The sequence below is a fragment of the Thunnus thynnus genome, chromosome 10 (assembly GCF_963924715.1).
Source record: "Thunnus thynnus chromosome 10, fThuThy2.1, whole genome shotgun sequence".
Taxonomy (NCBI): domain Eukaryota; kingdom Metazoa; phylum Chordata; class Actinopteri; order Scombriformes; family Scombridae; genus Thunnus; species Thunnus thynnus.
This window is the reverse complement of record NC_089526.1, coordinates 10,950,386-10,971,366: the sequence shown is the minus strand read 5'-3', so window position 1 is coordinate 10,971,366 and position 20,981 is coordinate 10,950,386. Positions and strand designations below refer to the sequence as shown.

The 20,981-nt window shown below is 39.8% G+C and overlaps 1 protein-coding gene across 1 annotated transcript; it reads left to right on the top strand.

Annotated features, from left to right (window-relative positions):
- The first annotated feature begins 601 nt into the window (after positions 1-601).
- On the top strand, positions 602-19,834 carry rspo1 (R-spondin 1). Its single transcript, XM_067600909.1, has 6 exons — positions 602-1,133; positions 4,930-5,636; positions 7,826-8,020; positions 10,791-10,934; positions 11,582-11,806; positions 18,066-19,834. Exons 2-6 carry the CDS (start codon positions 5,540-5,542, stop codon positions 18,302-18,304), a joined length of 900 nt encoding a protein of 299 aa, XP_067457010.1. The 5' UTR covers positions 602-1,133; positions 4,930-5,539; the 3' UTR covers positions 18,305-19,834.
- Positions 19,835-20,981: the final 1,147 nt, after the last annotated feature.

Below are 20,981 nucleotides of genomic sequence, written 5' to 3'. Positions count from 1 at the left end.
AAACTTTCCTTTGTTGAAGAGTTTTCCATTTCAAAGCTGACCTGACAGAAATCTACACTTATCTAAAACTTGAAATATAGGTATAGCATTTTAGGTGATAATGTGTATGCATTGAATTATCATATGGGTTCCAAAATCACTGTATAAAAATTGAAGTATGTTTAAAAATAATTTGTCTGTACCTGAAATTTCAGGATTTCATGCACTGACCACTGCTCTAATGATCTAATGACATGGTGTGTGTTGAATGACATTGTTTTATTCTGTTATATTTATAACCCTAATCTGCTTTTGCTGCTTATTGGTGTTTGTTAAACCAGATGTGACAAATGTCTAACTGCATTATGCAATTAAAATAGGATCAGACTGATGATGAAAAGTTAATCTGTTTATTTTCACGCATTTCAAAAAGATATTTTCTTGTATAATGGGATGGAATAATGAAATTTCTTTGTAACTCTTTGGCTCTTTCGGTGGCTTTACTTTCCTTTCTCACTGCAGAATCTATTTGTATTCTCTCCTGGACGAAGGCCCTTTTAAATGAGGTAATTAATGGGAATTTGCATACAATTGTTAACCAGCTACACTTGCACAAGTCCACCGCTGGTTTTTCATCTCTCAGTGAGAATTTGAGGGGTGGGGCCTGTAATGCCCGCTGGCAGTGCTGGGGCTTTGATGCAAATATCACGGCTGTGTGACTCTACTTGCCTGAGTTGGATGCAGTTCGACGCTCCAAAGTGGATTTTAAAAGTCGCAGGAACGTCAGTACAAACACGCATCCTAACTTAAGAAGACGAAAAAAAAAAAAAAAAAACGAGCCAGACTGACTGTTTCCATCGGAATTTATATTTTTATGCATATAATCTTTTATTGGAGGAATTTATTTTTAATCCATTCTCTGTCTTCTGCATCCTCCTCTACACAGCCTACCAGGACTTTCCTCGAAATTGTGACAGATGTGAAAGATATAATATCATATGTCTCTCTAAATAATGACAGAGAAAAGTTCCATGGGGGTATCCTGTAGGAGGAGTTCTTTGTGACCAAACAAGTTACGGATTTTCCCATATAAAAAAGGAAATTGAGTCCCGACCGCTCAATGAAAAGCATTATCCGTGGACTCCGATGCACAGGTGGGTTGATCCTTTTACATTTATTTTTAAATAACTGAGCCTGTATTCTGATTTCCTAATTTGAGATTAAACTCTGTTACAACGAATATCGAAATATGTTTATGTAAAAGTTAGGCTACTTCATTGTGCCTTCAAAAAATATTACACTTTCTCATTGTAATATGTTAATATTAATTATTCTTCTTCCTCCTCATCTTATTATCATTATTATTATTATATTTTATGCCTCACTATCCTTTTATTAATTTTCTATTTTTCATTTTATCTTGCAAATTGATAATATTATATAGTATAATAATTCATATTTTCTCTGTTTGAAGATATACACTTTCTAAGTGCCCCATTTTTAGTGTCATGCTATTTATGTAATTTTTCCTTAAACACATTTAAAATACAATATTTAACACTATTTAACACAAGTGAGTGTTCATTCTCAGAATAAATATTATTGGTTCTATTTTATAAGATTTCTTTATAATGTATAAACTACTTTAGTGTGTGATAGAGTTTACTTTTTCTTCTCACTATCTATCTTCATACGCACAAGCCACACTTGCTGAGGCTATATTGATATTAGTCTCCCCAGCTTGATGGGGAGGTAGGGATTTAGAAAAAAAAACAGCAGGACAGTGACATGGCAGCAGAGATGCTTGACTGGGGACAGGTGGAGATCTGCACTTGATTTTCCTTCTCCCTTAAGAACAGTCCAGTGCAAACAGCTGTAATCCAGCACGGTGTGCCAGCTTCCAAGGCAAAGCTGAACTGCACTCCACTGAGCTGTACAAGACCAACTCTCTGACTTCTGGAGCTGTGCAGGCTTCAGTCCTACAATGAAAACTTAAAAAGAGAAAGTCTGGTAGTGGTTTGATTGTAGGAAGAGACCAGTGATGCTCTTCTATGCTCTGAGTGCTGTTTCAACTGTTGCATATTTGACCTCTCACTCCCTGCTCCCATTAAGCCGCAGAGCAGAGGAAGTGATTACAAAAGTGGCTGAGGCTTCTGTGGCTTCTGGTGGTGCAGCCAGGTGTTGCTCCGCACTCATCTGTGCAGATAGCTGAGGTGGACAAGCTACTTATCATCTGCAGATTTAGATTAAAAAGGTGTTGAGAGAATGGGTGCACGCATAAGGATGATGATGACTCCTGCTCTGTTTTTCTTGTGATAGCCTCAGTCAACACCTCATCCCCCTTTCCCCCCTTTTTTTCTTTTGCATCATCTCTTTATGTTCTTCTCTATCCTCTTTCTGTTTTTCATTGTGGTCTAGGTTGGCTAGCAAATCAGGGATTTTACAAATATCAAAATAAATTGAACATGAATGCTCACTATGACTGGGTGAAATCACCCACAAATTCCTATTATTTTGTTCCATGCACACACGAACAGCCAAATCTGGGAAGCAAAATGTGCACATTTAAAAGCCAAAATTTACCACTAATTCCATTTTTGGTGTCTGTGTGACAGATGCCACTTAAAAATAATTTCATTTTGAAAACAAGAGGGTTTTGAGGTTAGTGTGGGGCCACATGTTGCAGCGGAACAGGGAAATGTTGGCTACATCATTGGGGTTATTGCCATGTGAGGAAAAAGAAACATTTACTGTAATGACAACGACATCTGGGACGTTTGTGCCTGTTTTAAACTTTCTTTGCCCTCTGTGTCTCAGACATGTTGCGCATTACAAAGGACATTACTGCTCTCTATAATCTTCTCAGTACGTTTGTGCGTGATTGAGGCATTTTGTCATGTTATGTGCATGATGATCATCTTTGCTCAGCTCTTATATATGTGTCAAAAAGCCAGTAGGTTCATTCATGGGCAGAAAGTTCATTGACAGGTTGCATTTGTAACTCTGAGCTCAGAGTCGTGGCACCTTCTTGAGTTCAATAAATTCCCAGTGTGGGAGCTCCCTTTCAGTGCTTGAATAATTGATAGATCAAACTTAGAACTTACAAAGGAGGCAATTTTATCTCCTGACTATTTGATGAGCGGGGCTTAGTTTCATTGGGCTCAGCTGAATGTGGCTGATGGTGAGGAAAGGCATACACTGCATGTGCCAGTTAAATGGATGAGGGAGCAGAGGAAGAATTTTTAAAACATACACAGGTGCCACAGTAGCACCACAGTTGCCTGGTGAGACGACTGTTTGTCATATGGCATGTTAACAAAAGGGCAGATGGACTAAGAGTACAGCAATCACTTTCTCAGTCCTCATCTCTTAGTAAGTTAACAGCCCAGTCCTGTCTCTTATTGCCATGGCGTGTGAGAGCAGATACGGATGGGCTGAGGTGAGCTTTTGGCAGGTTGTGCAGAGTCGTGGGATCACTGGGATATGACAGAGACTCTGGCACATGTCTTGAGTTACTCAGTGCTGGAAAGATTGTGTTCTGTCCGATCCAGAGACTTAGCATGTCTCATTCTCCGTCATCAATCTCTCAAGTAACAAACAGGTGGTGCAAAAGACCGGCTGCGCCAACCTTTTGGCTCTTTCCTGTAAATATGACTTTATCTGAAAGGTGTCAGTGACATTTTGAGTCATTAAGTTTTATGACATAAATAAACTTACTGGTGAGTCTGAAATGTTTCCCAATTAGGAGAAGTTACAAGTATCCTCGTCCTCTGTTAGGTGACCACAGTAACCGAAGTGTAAAGCTATGCTATTGGACTGCAATAAAGAGCTTCGTTTTATTGAATTTGAGTCTTGATTGATAAATCTTGCATGCATATATGTCTGTCATCCTCTTCTCATTCTGCATCAACAGGTTACGGCAGATTCCGTTAGTCACCAGCCGTTCTACTAAACTCCATTTAGCTCATATTAAATAGTTACTCATTTCATAAAAACAAGACACTTTTTTATTTAAGGACCCCATTTTCCTTCATTTCAACCCTGAAATGCAACACAACTTATTATTTGGGTGTGAAAAAAAAATCAGAATTTGTCATCAATCATACCAATAGAAACAAAATGAAAAATGTATGCAATTCTCATTTTAAAGTTTGTAGGTTATTAAGGGTATCAAGCATAACTCTTAATTTAAAAATGTTTTGGGTCAGTCCATGTTGCAAGAATATGGTGAAATCTGATTTTTTTTCATCCCTTTTGATTTATACTTTAACAAGGAATGTAATGCTTCCTGCTAGAATGTTTAGATGCACCAAATGGTATTGTCCTTTGTGTGATTCAGAGCCACAACCAACTCAGCAGCCAAATATGGTCCTATTTTTCTTTATTAAGCTGCGAGGGAGGACCTCCCATTGCTCAGATCCTAACATGTTCTATGTGTCCTGTTCACACAAGAGCTGTAAATACAGGCAGCGCATGACACTATCTAAAAAAGATCTCAGCACCAAATATTACAAAGTCCTTTAGTCCATGTGTGCATTGCATTTCTCAGAGAGGGTTGACTACAATGAATTTTCAAAAGGATAAACATGCTCAATTTATCATCCAAGCCCAAATACAGCTTGGAGTGCCGTGACCCCAAAGTGTTTGTGGTTTTTATGTTTCCTTGTTCCAGGACTGATCGTTTGAATGAACAAGTCATGAGTTTAGTACTTTGGAATGCAGAGATTTGCGATGTTAAAACTATGTATCATACTTGAATTAATGTGGTTCAGGCCAAAAAAATGTTGCCAAGTTGCAAAATTGAATACTACTAAGGTGAAGGTGTAAATTAAGTTATAACTGTTGATGGTACATGGTAAAATTTTCACCCTCTCAACCTGCAACAACCCTTCTCCCAAACCTGTTCCCCATCTTTCTGTCTTCTCTGGCTCCTTTTTTTCCCCTCAGCAGGTCCTGGCACAAGCATATGTGTTGTCACACATACTGTAGTCAAGAACCTGCATCCATATTTTAGTGCCTCCTCAAAGCATCTTTAATAAGACACATGCGTGTGAGCTCAGGCACTCGCTGACAACAAAACCTCCTTGGAGAGCGGGTTTCCTGCTTCCCTGCCAGCCCACCCCAAGCTTCATGGGTTGAACCACCAGAAGTTCGACAATCTCCTCTCCATTTTCTCCTCCTCTTCATCCTCTGCACAGCCCCAACACCCTCCTTCACCATCCTCCAATCCCGCTCTGTCTACTCCCTTTGCCAGTACTACCACCAGCATGATGGCTTGTTGTGCCTCGGGCTTGTTTGGACTTACAACCGCAGAATCACCCTCCACTACACAGACTTACGAACGTAGCAGCCACTAGAGTGAAAGATACAGAAAGACAGAGGGGGGGGGGGGAGAAGGGAGAGACAGGCAGAGAAAGAGAGCAGTGCCAGAGCAGAGAGGAGGGATCATCAGTCCCAGAAGCAGAGGGATCCACCTGTCCCACAGAGGAAGGGGGCCCCCCCACCTGATCCATCTGGTTGCAGGGGGGGACCCTGCGTGGCCGGGAAGGCAACAGGGACTATGCAGCTGGGACTGGTGGCGCTGGCAATGGTCTTTCTCAGCTCCATGGGTCACAGCGATGCTCTGAAGCTCTCTAAGGCGAGAAGGCAGAGACGGGGTGAGTTCCCCAGATTTTTCTCTTTCTCAGTGTGTTTTGATCTCTTTTTTTTTTCTTCCTCTTCAGCCTGCTGTCTTTCGTTTCTGTGGTCTGAGTCACAGTGGTGGATGTCTTATAAACATTTAACAAGCAAAGTAAAGATAACATTTTATTTTGTTTATTTTCTCATCATTTGTATTTGTTTTTCCTAGGCAGGTTATGTTAGGTTCAGTGTTTCCCCTGAATGGCTCGTCTTTCTTCCACTTTTTAAGATTATGCCTCTCTCAGTTTATGTAAAACTTTTATGGGTATTAGGATTGTTTATAGAGGGGGGTTTGATGGATTCGCCCTCAAAGCCATTGCTCTTTTTGTGTCTGGCTCTGTGGGCACATAATGGAATGAGTACCTGACAGTTCTAAGCTCTCAATTGGACCGTGCTGCCTGTGTTGTTGTAAGCATTTTTCTGACCTCACGCAACCACAAAGATGGTGCTCAGGCCTACTTGTAGTATATCTCCAGCCTCAGAGCCTCAGTGCTGGTGTTACTGTCAGCTTTGAAATAATTCTTCCTTTACACACGAGGAGCTTTCAGTCTATGCCAGCCTCAGCCCAACCTCTGCGAACCAGAATTCATATAATACCAAGACTGGCCACAGTAACAGATGTGGTGTTATTAAAGTCACACATAGTGGGAAGAAGAAGTGTTGTTTGTGTCATAAAAATGGAATATTTTTACAGTATATGCAGTCACATATACATGTATATGTGAAATGACAGTAAATGCTGATACAGTTTGTCTTGTGCCATTGTGATGAGGGCAGAAGGATTTGGGTCACTCACCATATACATGAGCGCCCTCTACTGCGTCACAGTCATTTGAAGCTTTCCCCCTCCAGCTATGGAATGGTTTTGCGGTTAACACCTCTTGATTTACAGCTTTTGCATCTTAAATGTCATCAGATTCAGTGTTTTCTTCAACCGCCCATCCTGGTAGGCAAATAGCTGACGACAGAGCGACTTGTTTTCCTCCCTGCGGGCTTTTTGTGTTCTCTCTCTGAATGAATTCAGTGTCATGCAGAGATCAAACTGAAACAATCAGAGAGGAGAGAAGCTGGTATTGCTCCTCATGCTCTACACAGCAAAAACTGTCTCTTTTTCAAACAGTTTAAACCAGGTTCTATGATTTTATACCCTCCCCTATACTGTGGTTCAATTTTACTCCCCAGAATCTATTACCTTTATCATTATTAGTGAGTAATAAGACCTTGCTGTAATTGCTGCATTTTAGGTTACCGTGACTCATGCATGGTATAATCTGTTCATGGGCGAACCCTTTTAACGCTTTTACCATCTGACTTATCTCTGGGAGGCAGAACGGCAGATGGATGGCTGTGTGAGAGTATTTATATTTAGAGCTGATACAGTACAGGACTGTAAATCAATTCTGACGACTGTGGTTTTGTCTCTGAATGGCTCCTAGAAAAGAGATGTGCACTTTGACACACTTTTCCTAGAAATTATTTAGATTACTGGCTGGGTGCACAATTTCTTTGCCTTTTTGGAAGATGAGAGAATTGGATTAATGTCGGAGCCTGGGATTACAAGGAAGTGAAGTGTAAATTCATCTGTAGTGCATTTTCTGACAGGGGTTACTTGCTGGTTCATATCACTATCGAACAACACTGGCTTTGCACTTACAGTATTCGATTCTTGCCCACATCCATCCTATTGCAGTTTTCTGATGCCCAGATAATTTCTGACTGACCCCGGTGGAGACCCTTTGTGATGTTAGTCGCTTGATTTTGACTGGCTCTTGCTCGGATGTCAACCTCAATTACCCGGGTTTCTCCAAATGAAAATCTGTTAAGGATCTCCGGCAAGCAGTTTGAAGTAAACAGTGAGTAACTGTTCAAACAAAGATGTTTGGCCTGGCCCCCGGTTAGAGCTGCAAGCATTAACCCCTGCTTGTTGGAGTGATAAAGTGCTGGCAGGTTTACGGCTGGATTTGTGGAGATGCCAGCAAAATATTAAAGTTGCCTGATGTTGTTCTCATGGGCAGAATGTTGACACATTCCCTTTTTAATTTCCTCATTAAAATTCATATCTGGCTGGAAACAATCTATCTTTTTATGTGATGGTACAACATGCTGTTCTGTTGTCTACCTCAACCTGACTGTTCCCTTCTTTCTGTTTACCTAATTTTTCCAACAGTTAGTACTGAGGGGCCACCATCTTGCCCCAAAGGCTGTGAGAGATGCTCTGAGTATAATGGCTGCATTAAATGTAAGCCCAAGCTCTTCATCTTCCTGGAGCGCAATGACATCCGTCAGATAGGCGTATGCCTCGCCTCCTGCCCCATGGGATACTTTGGCATGAGGAACCCAGAAGGCAACAACAGATGCACCCGTGAGTTTTGCTTTGTGTTATAGAAGACTCTAGACCATGGGATATTGCAAGTGTCCCTGGAACATCAACAAGATGTTGCAGTGGGCATATTGAATTTGTAGATAACATCTGGAATCTTCCAAACACATGCAGGCTCAAGATAACTCTGGTAACAGTCTACTCTGTAAAAATCCACTCGACTGAAAGTGTAAACAATCTGTTTATTTTTGGTTCATCAGCTCGTGTTTATGTACAATACGTGAGTATTTAGAGGAATGCAGGGATACCCTACTAGTTTTTTGTCTTGTGTATCTCATCTGTATATTTCCACATAGCTACACTACCTTTCATGTATAACAAGGACCAAAGTATTCATCTGCTTTTGGCACACCCTTTAACACCCACCCATGTGCTGATTTATCTTCTTTAAATCAATCTGTGCTGCTATTTTTCAAGTTTGTGAGTGCATAAGATGCACTCCTTTATTAGTAAGACATGCTAATAAGAGGCAAGTGGCCAATAATCAATAGATATAAGTGACCAATTAATGAAATCCTTCAGTTTCTGCTACTTCTCCCTGTGCAAATGGGCACAGATGATACAGAAAATTATTTGCTGAACTAGTAGAAAGTCAGTCCAATTTTTAATTGAATTGGTCTTCATTATGGTTATAAGCAGGTTAGGCTCATTTGGAAGGTGGGTGAAAGGTGGCCACACTCACAGCACTTACAAAACTTACTTAGTTGGTTCTGGTGGCACCAGGCCCATACTTTTAGCAGAGGAGTGCCAGCACCTCAGTCTGTTGTCTGTTTCTCCTTATGCGTGGGCAGAAAACAGGATTGGAACAAAATCCCAACAAAAACATTTCTAATGCATTGTTGTTTGTCTGTTTTTGAGAGGATGTCTGTGTTTTTTATTTGGCCCTCATGTGCAGGGTTCATGCCAGGCCACAATCCATGTTTGTTATGCTTTCACTTTTACACACTTTTTATTCTGATACACCCTTACTGTACCATATACAGGCTATATGTAGCCTCTGAAGTTTGTAAGTGAGTAACCAAGTAAAAGGTTTTTGCTTATTTGCTTATCAGTCTTTGAAAAACAACATGTGTTAAGAAATTATGCAGTAAGTACTTTGTTAGCTGACTGTTTCTACCATTCATACCACAGAATTTTGGACTTATACTGTATGTTATTGCCCCAAGCTCTCTCTCTGATTGTTTAATGTTATTCATTGCTTCAAGATAGTTGCAGGTGTAGATATTTGGTGGGCACCTACAATGTCCAGCAGCCTGTAGTGATTATTCTGCTATGGGAAGAAAAATGCAGGCTATTCTCTTCTCTCAAGATTTTTGCTTGACTGTCTACATCACATAATATCTGTCAGATGCACCAAATAATGTTTTATCCAATGGTTACATTCCCAATGCAGAGAAAACTCTTAACTCTGATGATGATGTAATATTTTCAGATTTTGACATTTCAGATTTAGAAAAGTGGAACTGTGATTTTATGATTATAATGATGGTGTACTTTTACAATCCCTCATACTGCGAGGTAGATTGCTTTCAGATTGACATAGTTTTATTTGGGAATTTCTGCATACAACACAATTCGAGTCACTGATTTTATTTTCTCTGTGAAGTTTGGTGTACCAGAAATGACAGTATTGTTTCTTGGAATTTGAAGTTTTGCATTTTCACAAGGAAAATTTAGGCACTCAAAAATGAATTGAAACATATCTTAAACAATAAATTTATTTAAAAGTTGCAATTTGCAATTTGCTTTTACATTATTTCATACAGTGCTCTCTCATTTGCTGCAGAGAGGGCTGAATATTCTCTGCAAATTCTTTTCAGAGGCCCTCAGTGGCTAACCTGGGTTATTATACAATCATCTGACTTTATACATGTCATCCTAGAATGTCTTGTTAGTAACATTTGTCTTACATTATAGCGCTGCAAACGTCAGTACTGTCAATTTAGCTGTCAAGGGCTTAAAAATAGTAATTGGGAGCAGGAGGCAAGAACATTAAGGTCCCAGTGAGGATTCAGTGTTAGATCATTTCTGACCTTGGCATTCAACCAGCTGCAAAGACATTCTTAAGTTCAGCCCACATGAGCAAAATGAGTCTAGATCTGAATATGTTTCCCATATAGAATATTGACACAAATTTATAGATTTCCATCTTTCTCCACTTTTTTTGTCCAGGGAGAGTTGATTCAGATGTAGTGAATGGTCAGAATAAGGAAGTGCCTTTCAAGATGAGACCAAAGCTTTTGGGAGTCTTTTAAGATGTCTGGTTTTTATCCCCCTATGTTTGTAATTATCCATATTTCAAGAAGTTGTTTGTTAGACTGGGGAGTCAGAGATTTTAATGAGTCTGAAGTGTGGAGAGACCCACTCTTGAGAAACCCACTGAAGCGATACACTGGCTGGACTCATTAACACCCACTTTCCAAAAAAACAAGGCCTGTGGTGCATATGTTTTTAAGAGAAGAGTGTTGCTCGTGAAATATTCCCCTAAATAGATCCCGTGTTGTTTAATCAGTAATAAATCTCTCAGAGGAAATAAAATTCAAGTTCCTCTTGTCCTTTCTCTGGAGAGCCATTTGCTATTTTTCAGCCAAATCACAGTGAATATTCCAGATTCTGTGTATTAACCAGAAAATTTCCTGAACAAGAATGAGACTTTAAAGCCAATGAAATGAACAAAAGCAATACTTCACCGGAATCAATGTGACTTTGAAATGATTTTATCCTCTCTTTTTTTCTCCCCTGTGTTTTACAGAATGTAAAATAGACAATTGTGAAGCGTGTTTCAATCGCAATTTTTGCACAAAATGTAAGGAGGGCTTGTATTCACACAGTGGGCGATGTTATGTCAGCTGCCCTCCTGGCCACCGCACCGTCAATGAGACCATGGAGTGCGTCGGTGAGTGACCTTCAACCTTCCAGCATTTAGAAACTGCAGCATCTTTTAAGCTACCTGCTATAATGTAGCAGCTCATAGGTTTGAGCCACATGTTGAATGAGCCTTTATTATATTCATCACCTCATCTGAGGAGCCAGCTATGTTCAGCTGTCTGGAAGTGAACTCTTCAGAAAAATAACAAGATCTCTGGAGCTTCCTTTTCTGTTCTTTTTCTTTCTGTTGAAAATAATTCTGTCATAAGTTAGAAACGACAGCATTAACCCAGGCGTCTTGGCTCAGATCTGCAAAAACCTGGAGCCCTGAAATGAATTTTTGGCTTCACTCGCTGTTCCTCTAAACTGACCCTGCTGGTCCCCAGAGAATATACATGTGGCCCTAAAAAGTAGCCTTTGTCTTGAGCACAGAATACTTGATAGCCCTAAGTTTTTGTATATTTTCAGATTTATAGCAACTGCCTCTGTCCATTCTCTCTAGAGAAGGACAGAGCTAAAATTGTTTGCAGATTTAGAAATTACTTAAACTCATTAGCCTCAGCTAAAACTGCTGAGCTGTAAAAAGCAGACAGCAAGGCTGCAAAACAAATGTGAGATGTTGGAGCTGTGGACGACTCACTCACTACTTTACTCTTTGTCCCCTTTTTTTTCTAGGTCAGCGTGCTGCAGAGTGCGAACTGGGCGAGTGGAGCCAATGGGGTTCCTGTATGAAGAAGAATAAAACATGTGGATTTAAGAAAGGCTCACAGTCTAGGGTTCGTGTACCCCTTCCACCGGTCCACAGCCCGGACACCTCCCCGGCCTTTGTACCCTCACAGACCTGCACTCCACAGACAGAGAGAAAAAAGTGCGTCGTGCCCAAGACACCCTGTGCGAAAGGTAAACAGAAATACACAGATATGTACATTGAGTAGGAAATAACAGATAGTAGGGACAACTAATTATAAAGTGCAGTTAATAACTGCCAAGTATTTAATGTACTCCGATGACAGTATTCAGATAACAGATGAACAAGCATTAAGCTTTATGTGCCTCATGAAATGCCTCCATCAGTTAATATGATGACTGATGGAACTATTACTCAACATCCAAAGGCCCGCATTCCCGCCAGTGTGTCTGTGACCCGCAGCGTGTTGATTGGGTTTGGTTTGGCTGAGCTCACAGAAGGATACAGAATCTCTTGACTTCTCAGCGTGTAAACAATAAACTCCATCTACGAGCCAAGCAGATGAAGGGCGGACATTACGCACTGCGAAGCTGGACAGGGATCAGAGCTAGAGAGAGCTATTTGTTCTGAAGACCGTTGAAGCGTGAGGTTTACACGACCATGACATGTTTGCTTGGGCTCTTATCATCCACACAGCAGCTTGCTCTCCAGCAGGTTAACAGTCATTCTCACCAGTCAATGGCCATTATCAACTTTCATAACAGCTTATTAGTCGCTCTTGGCCTCATTCGCAGCTAAGGCTTATAAATGACGGATCTGGCCTGTTGGTCCAGAGTTTATTGGATGAAAAGTGTAACAAAAACAGCAATGATCCTGGTTATTTGCTTTTATATGTTTTGTCCTTATTGAAGCAAAGAAATCAAATATTTACCAGCAGTGGTGCTGGAATCATAAACCTTACGAAACACAGAAATACGAGTGGAGCTGTTGTTAATCACTATTAATTGAAGTTATTGGGTTTGTTCTCTTGAACCGCAAAGGAATTATTACTAATGAAGAGTTGTGAGCAAATTTCTTTCTCTCCAAATGTCACCAGATACTAACCTGTTTTGTATAATGTGCCAAGTTCAATCAAAGCTGGAAACTTACACTTATTTACAAGGACTAAGAGAACTCTAAACAAGCAGTATTTAAGAACTTTATTGGACAGTGGCACGCTTAGGGGATTTTGGGGCACAGCAGGAGCATTGCGTAACAATATTTCACAGTGTTGGCAACTGTACAGATGTTGCAACATGTACATGTAACAGATGATATGTCTGGATATATGTGAGTAAACATGGAGGAGGCTTGCGTATTCCAGCATCCTCTACTACAATTTCTTTAGGGCTCTGAGTTTAAAGAACAGAACATGATCTGACTTTGTCCCATATAGATCTGTGGTCATGTCTAGTGGGAAGGAGGCTGACACGGCTTGTACTTTCTCAGTAAGGAGCAGGCTCTTTGGTGAACAGGCTGTGACAGCACAATTTGAGAAATGAGAAGTGAATTTACTCTGTCTGACGCCTGCTTCCTGGAAAGAATTTCAGCCTTGGGATCAGAAGAATAATTAGCATTGAAATATTATAAACTGCCCTCTAAAAACTGCTAAGTTGACTGCCAAATTTCTGCACTTGGAACAAAGATAGGTCATATCAGAAATGTGTGAGGTGTCACCTGACGTGAATAGAAAATTTGTGGTACGGAAATGGTCTACCATTCAAGATAAAGCAAGAATTTTAAAAAACTACTTTTTTCTCTTACGCTGCTAACACTGCTAAACAAGTTTGTATAAAAATAAGACACACTTTCCTGCCAAAATGCACGGAAATAAATTTTCCTCTGTGAGGTAATTCATGGGTGATGGTACCATGACTCTGGTGAACCAGTTCATGTGGGTAAACTCGCTCCGTGCAAAAAGAGCTCAGCTTTGGATTCATCTGTGGGAGTTGGCTGGCAGGCTGGCTATATAAAACACAGGGGGCAGACCTTGTATAACATTAGTGATTTAGTGGTCTGCAGAGCTCACGCTTTGTGTTGATTTGGCTGCAAATTTTTTCCCCTTTTCCTGAAGTTCCACAAAAGGGTCTCACGCGAAAACAGAATTTTTTGGATGTGTTATTGCATTTGTCAGGCAAAATTGTTTAGCTTGGATGGAGAGGAGGTGCAATCAGGGCTGTCATAAACTGATGGAGTCCCCCTCTCCTGGCTCCATTAGTGATTTGTTAGAGAAGTAATTAAGTCCTTACACAGTAAGCACATCAGCTCAGATGTTACAGAGTGTGTGTAAGGACCCTTTACTTCACTCAGGCTCCTCTCTCCTTCATCGTGCCTCATTGATTTTGAAACTATTACTGCTCAGTATTAAGTGCTTGTTTGAATAGTGGCCAAAAATGGTCAGAAATGTGTTTATTGATTCAAGACAACACATAAACACTGAGCATGCTGGACATAAAACCTTCATATGACACGAGCCAACCATGGAACCAACTAACCAATGACCTCAGCAGTGATGTTTTTATCATTTTGGTACTAATGGCTCAAAAATGATTCAGAGTTATTCCTGTTTATGCATTACTGTGTGGGACGGAGCCTTCCAGTTTTCAGTTGAGGGGGATGGGACTGCGGAGAATAAATGTTTTTGTGTTAGGTCTGTCCACATTTGACTTCTATGAATGTACTTCATCACCATATAATGATTTTCACTGGTTGTGTTGAGAAATACTATACCTTTGGGCTTTTTCTTTTCTACTTTGCGCTTAAACCAAAGAATCATAACTGTTTGTACAACAAGTTTAAAAATGCTGGTAGGGAAATAAACACAGACCTACAGTTATTACTGCACAGCAGTAGACAAACATGGTGGCGCCATAAGCCTTGCTGTTGTCAACTGTAGTAGTGAACACTGTCCAGCCCTTGGCACGTGTTCACTCAGTTTCCAGGATGTGCAGAAACTCTCAACGCGCAAGTTCATAACAAACATCCTCCAGTGTAACTACCCTGCCTCCAATATACAAAACCGAATAGTTTTGAGTGCAGCCTAAACAATGGTCATCTGATATTAGACATAAAGCCTATTTCCACTTTGTGGCAGCGCTTCATGTCCTTATGGGACATTATTGGGCCCTTGACAATGTTTAACTCATTACGCCTAAAGTGATTTTTAACGTGACTTATGTGACAGAAATTTGTGTCACATGACTGTCCTGAGAGCTCTTACAGTGTGTACATCTGCTGCGTTTTCAAATCAGCCGCAGAACTAAACTCTTTCCTTTTCTGAACAGGTCATGTGTGCACATTAACAGTGACTTGATGGATGTTTGTATTTAGAGCGCAATTATACTCTTGAAATGTGTGACAGGTGTGAATCCTTTTTTATGTTGATGCATAGTGCATAAACACACAACAGAGGTAGAGATGTGAAGTGAGAAAATATAACAAGAACTAGGCAATACCCAACAAAACCCTAAAATAACAAACAAACAAACAAAAACTAAACAAATTATAGTACAAAAATCACCATACTAATAACAAAAAATATTATAATAATGTCAGCCAGTTATCGCTGGGGTCGCTTGTTCGGGGCAAGTGTGTGTATGTATCTACAACAACGGGAAAAAAATGGAAGAGGCAAGAAGGAAGATTAAGGAATGATGTTATTAAATTAAAAATCAATTAAGAAATGGAAATAAGAGGGAAGTAAAAATAACTGAAAAGAAAAATAAAAGAGGAGAGAGAAGAAACAAAAACAAAAAAAAAACTAAAAACAAATCAGGATTGTAGCAGTCTTGGGCACCATCACTGGAATCAGAGGGGCTGCAAGGGCTCAGGTAGAGGTCAGCTAGGTTGAACCTGCTGGTCACACACCACACACTGGTCTGCTTAGGGCCGCACCACAACCCTTAGGAGGGTGCTGGTCTGTTTACAGATCATATGGTCCCTTTCAGAACCAGCTCCCAAACCTCTCAGTGTGAGCCAGCTCTGTCAGAACAGAGTGGTAAGTGTTTAGTGGTTTGTTTTTTTTTTGTTTTTTTATTTGTTTGTTTGTTTGTTTTTCTCCCAGCTGGAGGCACTCACCCTGCTCCCTCCTTAGGCTATTGTAGCACATTGTGGAGACTGATTAGGTGCCCAAAGGTGCCACCCCACAACCTCAAAGCAAAAGTAAATAAATAGAATAATTATTACAAAATAAATAAATAAATGAGTGAATTAATAAATTAAATACATAAATAAAAATAAAAAGAAAGAGGAGGAGGAAAGAGAGAAAAATATATCTCTATATGTAGACAAATCAAGAACAATAGTAATAATGATAATAATTCATGTAATTATGTTGCTAATAACATACAATAACAGCAACAACAACAACAATGGGTAATAGTAATAATAAAAATAACAAAAAGCAAGCAAGTACTTAGTTAAAACTAAGCAAACAAAACAAAACAATGTAATTAAATAGCAATAGTAGCTTTAAATAATAGTTGCTAAGCTTGTTGGTTGAAAAGATATATATATACATATACACATACACACATGCATGTGTGTGTGTATACAGGAGGAAACAGTGAGAGTAATGTAATGGGTTAAGGTTTACATGTCAGTGGTGATTGTATGTAGTGGAGGTTCATCTTGCAAGGATGTGGATGATATCTTTTTTTTTTTTTTTTTAAATCAGAATTAAGTCTGTCTGGTAAGGCAGTAGATTTGATGTATGGTTGGTGTGGGCAGAGTTAGTGGTTTCACCAGCAAATGGGGGAGGTTGTTATTTGAGGCATTACATATGACTGTGAGTGAGTGAGTGAGTGAGTGAACTGTATGTGTTTGTACTTACAATGGTAGGTCTATAGAACTGATGAGTGGGGTCAATGGCATCTAATGACAATTAAACTGGTCAACTTGGTTTTTACACCTCCATGCCAGTGACAGCCATGGCCAGAGGCATTATGTTTTCAGGTTGTCCATATGTCCGTATTCTCCCATTCGCGTGAATGCCGTATTTCAGGAATGCCTGAAGGGAATTTCATTAAATTAGACTTTGGTGGTCAAAGGTCAAAGGTCAAGGTCAACGTGACCTCAAAAACGTGTTTTGTTTTCATATGCTAATTATGACAAAGTTTCACACAAATGTCTAATAGGACAAAATGGACAAAACATTTTATATCAAAATAGTCTCTAAGAGAAGACAGCATGTTTCTCATTGGAAATTATTCACTGGAATCATACACGTCAGTATAGTGATAACTTCCATTTCACCAGAAAATACACTTAATACCTTTTATTGAATTCCTCCAAAGTCTTAACTACAAATATTATGAGTCTGGACAGACATGTAAACTGCAACTTGACTGGTTGGCGGAGGCATACAACTGCAGGGCAGTATTTCTAGTTTGTTATTGCTTTGAGTCTTTCCATTGTGATGTGTTCAGATAGTAGGTGAAGTCACTGGAATGCTGGGAGGTTGTGTCTATTTTTCCAATTGAGCAGAATGATTTTCTTGGTGATTAAGGTGATCCAAGTTGGCTGTTCGTTGCTGAGTGGCGGTTCAACTGAAGAGAGTTCTCCCAAGAGACATACATACGATAGGTGTGAATCCTAATATAAGAATACCAGTGGAGAGAGGGTGGGCGGACATTTATGTGCGTGTTTAGTGAACCAAGGGTGTGAGTAGCAAGACTTAACAGCCCACAGCCTCACTAGCAGCTCTGTAAGGCTGTATTCAGGCACAGCAGTATTGTACAAATTATAACTTTGACCTAATGATGGCGCTAGATGAAAAGTCAAGGCATCATCAGTGTTATTACAAATCATCCTGAGGGGAATATGAATAGTTGTACCAAAATTCCAGGCAATCCAACCAATAGTTGTTGAGCTATTTCACTCAAAACCACAAATGTGAACTTCATGATGGCGCTAGAGGGAAAAGTCAGATGATCACCAAAGTCTTTGTTTCTTTCTGGGGACCATAAATATTGTGGTAACTCATCCAACAGTTGTTGAGATATTTCACTCTAGACCAAAGTGGTGGACCGACCAAAAGCCTGACATTCGCATCCATGAAGCCACGCTCCTAACATGGCTAAAAACCAAATGTTTAGATGCATTATTTTGTCCTGTTAACTTTCATTATTTTTTGTCTGCCCCTTGTATCACACTGGACGCTGCTGTAGATCATGCTGGCATTTATGAATAATCCTGGATTGAATGTGCATTGTTTACACTTATCTTACCTGCATTAAAAACCACACAACCACAAGTCCTGATCCGCATTTCTTATCATCCACTCTATCTCTCAGGAATCCATGTTTGTAATTTTGTTTAGCCAAGCGGAGGCACTTCCACATATACATCCGATGATGACAGATGTCTTACAAGAGTTTATTTGAATAATTATACAACCTATTAATCACGTTCTCTACATTTTTCTCATTTCAGAGAGGAAGAATAAGGGAGACCGACAAGATGATACAAACAGGAGAGAGAGGGAGAATGTGCGTGGACGAGGACGAGAGGGCAAAGACGGTGGTAAAGGAGGAGGGGGAGCAGGAGGAGGAGGAGGGGGAGCAGGAGGAGGAGGAGGAGCAGGAGGAGGAGGAGGAGGAGGGGGGAAGAAGAGAAAAGGCCAGAGCAGGACCACCACTGCTGCCAGCATTACAACCAGCTCTGTCACCTAAACTCGAATGCCTGCTGGATGAGGCTAAGAGAAAAACAGAGACACTGCCTCACCCAGCAGCACCAGCCACACATAAAGAACTTGACAAAAATCAAAGTGATGAAGGAATGGATTAATGCTGCTATGCATTGTAGACAATGCGCAAAGAGAACTGGAGGATTGCTGCAACACAAAAGGCTTCCCAAAGCTTTTTGAATAGATGACCATATCTGGAAGAGACTGGTGTCTTAGTGGTACTCAGAACGACTTGTTGACTTTCATTCCACTATGAGGGATCACTGTTGGACAGCAAAGCCACGTCGAAGACTGTGGTTCAGCTTGGTTCGTGTCATGAACCGACCTATGTCACTCTTGAACTAAGAACAGATCCTGTGTTTCAAATGCAGCATTCAAGCTGGAAGCCTGATAATGAATGAAGGGTCTCTTCTCTGGTCTATGATGTATTTTGTTCCAGCCTGATTTTAATCACAATCTGTTCTTCATTTGGTTTCGTGTTTGTGAGAGGTGGCACATGGATTTTCTCAACAGCCGCTGTACGTGATGTAAAGACAATGAATAGTATTAAGTCTTTGTACCTTTATTTCCTATTGTTAGATGAAACAAAAAGAAAGGCACTGGAACTCATTTGTGGTTGCTGAGGACAGAAGGTCTTCTATATATTTTGAGGAGGGAATCTGTTACAAAACAAGCCTAAGAGAAGATGTAGAGGGGGATTACTGGGAGCTCAGCTCATATCCTTCTCCAGTGTCCTGACACAAACATTTGCTATTTGATAGCTTAGTTGTTTGTTTCAAATCAAATGTTGGTGTTTGTATCAGAAATAACTCAGCACAGAAAATGAGGAATAATAACACATGATTATTTGCATGGGTACAAGGTTGCATGTGCGTGCCTTTGTGCATGCAAGCGTATGCGTGTGTGTGTTTGTCTCTACTTAAAGTCTGCTTGTTTGTGTACTTTGTATGCATTTCTGCACGAAACCAAGTTGTTTGTCGATGGAGGTTAGTTGTTTGTACATGTGTGTTTACGTTTGCACATGTGTGTTAATATTGGTCTCATAGATTGAAGGAATGGGGTCTGGAAAACAAGAGGAACAAAATGTAAATGCACAGTGATATATCGAATATGCAGTAACTACAAGCCACTGATTATTATATAAGCCATCAAATCATGAGCTGCTCAGTAATCATGTATGTTTGCAACAGGGTCTGAAGATTTTGCACAACCATAATGTTTCCTACTGCTCAAGTTTCAAAACAATTGTTGCATTTTACACATTTATACTCTGGCTTCATGGCATTGCAGATTACAGAGAAATGTTTTCCATGGGGTCTGTTTGCTTTACACAAGATATTAGTTTCAGGAGAAGTTACACGCTACATTATTCATTCATACTATGGATTGTAATGCTGAATATGTCAAATTGTGTTTATCAGCAAAGAAAATAAGTATTAATATCATCATGTATAGCTTATTCTGTGAAAGCCTAAATAAAAGTTCAGATGAAGCTGATAAAACTTCAGTCATACACTGATTTTGCAACTAGTCTGTTTTATTTTGTCTGCAAGTGATCTACAATTTACTTTTCTGAGGTTCCATTCTTTCATGGTGTTGAAAGTCTGTACTACATGGATACTGTATATCTTCTCTAATGATGACATGTTTTACACAGAAGGACTAATTCTTATGATGACTTGAAAAATGTCAAAACTTTTTCGTAGTTTTGGCATTTTTTTCTGTTGGTTATGGTCACATTGCACTTAAGTTAATTGTTGAGATCTGGAAAGCTAGTGTGTCAGACAGGTAAGAAACACAACCTGTTTTAAACAAACCTCTGGGTTTGCCAAACTTCATTGGAAAAGAAAGATAAATTGTAGAATTATGACCTAAACTGTCGCTAAAATCTATCACACTTTACACATTTCTTGGTCTAGCTTTGACCTGTGTGTGCACAATTTTCCTGTGAAAGGAGAAATTATTAGTGACATTTTGGGTGGACACTTTTGGTTTTATTTCCAAATAAATTGGTTAAGAAACTTTTGATAATCAGGCTAAACTGGTGGCTTGTTTTCAATCTCTCTTATTGTCTGACTGTTTGTGTTTCTGCCCAGACAGTCATCACTGTTGTGACGTTGCTATGTTTTCAAATATCAGTAATTACTTTAAGAGATAGAATTATATAACCAATAGAAATAATGGCAAAACTTTCAAAATAAGACCCAATTTGCAACAAACCAGAATAATTCTTTAAGAGGATAACGCAATCATCAATCTGTTTTGGATAAAACAGTGACAGCAGTCATTAATTCATATTACAGACTAAGCAAATACAAATTAAGGGAGGTCCGTCTTGGTAAATTAGGAATGTCATGACAATTTGTGTCAGTGTTTTTCACAGTAGAGCTGCCTTCATAATTTTATGGGGAAAATTTGTTCCATAAGTATCCATCTCTTACTCCCTGACCTGAACCCAATCAAAACTTAAAAACATCCGGAAAAAAAAAAAATACTCTGCTGGGAGTGTGATGCTATCCATCTCCAGCTGTGTGCCCTCTGTAGTTATGGCATGGTCTTCCGCAGGCTACAGGAGGCCATCTTGGGAGGTGGAAGAGCTTAGATGGTGTGATGGTTCCGATCTCAGGCCAAATGCTGGCGCCTGGGCAGGGGTCGTAAAAGCA

What these genes read in the sequence shown, in the direction of transcription:
- rspo1 (XM_067600909.1), top strand. Translation starts at nt 5,540, where the DNA reads ATGCAGCTGGGACTGGTGGCGCTGGCAATGGTCTTTCTCAGCTCCATG. An exon ending in GGCGAGAAGGCAGAGACGGG is followed by an intron (nt 5,637 to 7,825) that starts GTGAGTTCCCCA and finishes TTTTTCCAACAG; the next exon opens with TTAGTACTGAGGGGCCACCA. An exon ending in AGGCAACAACAGATGCACCC is followed by an intron (nt 8,021 to 10,790) that starts GTGAGTTTTGCT and finishes TGTGTTTTACAG; the next exon opens with AATGTAAAATAGACAATTGT.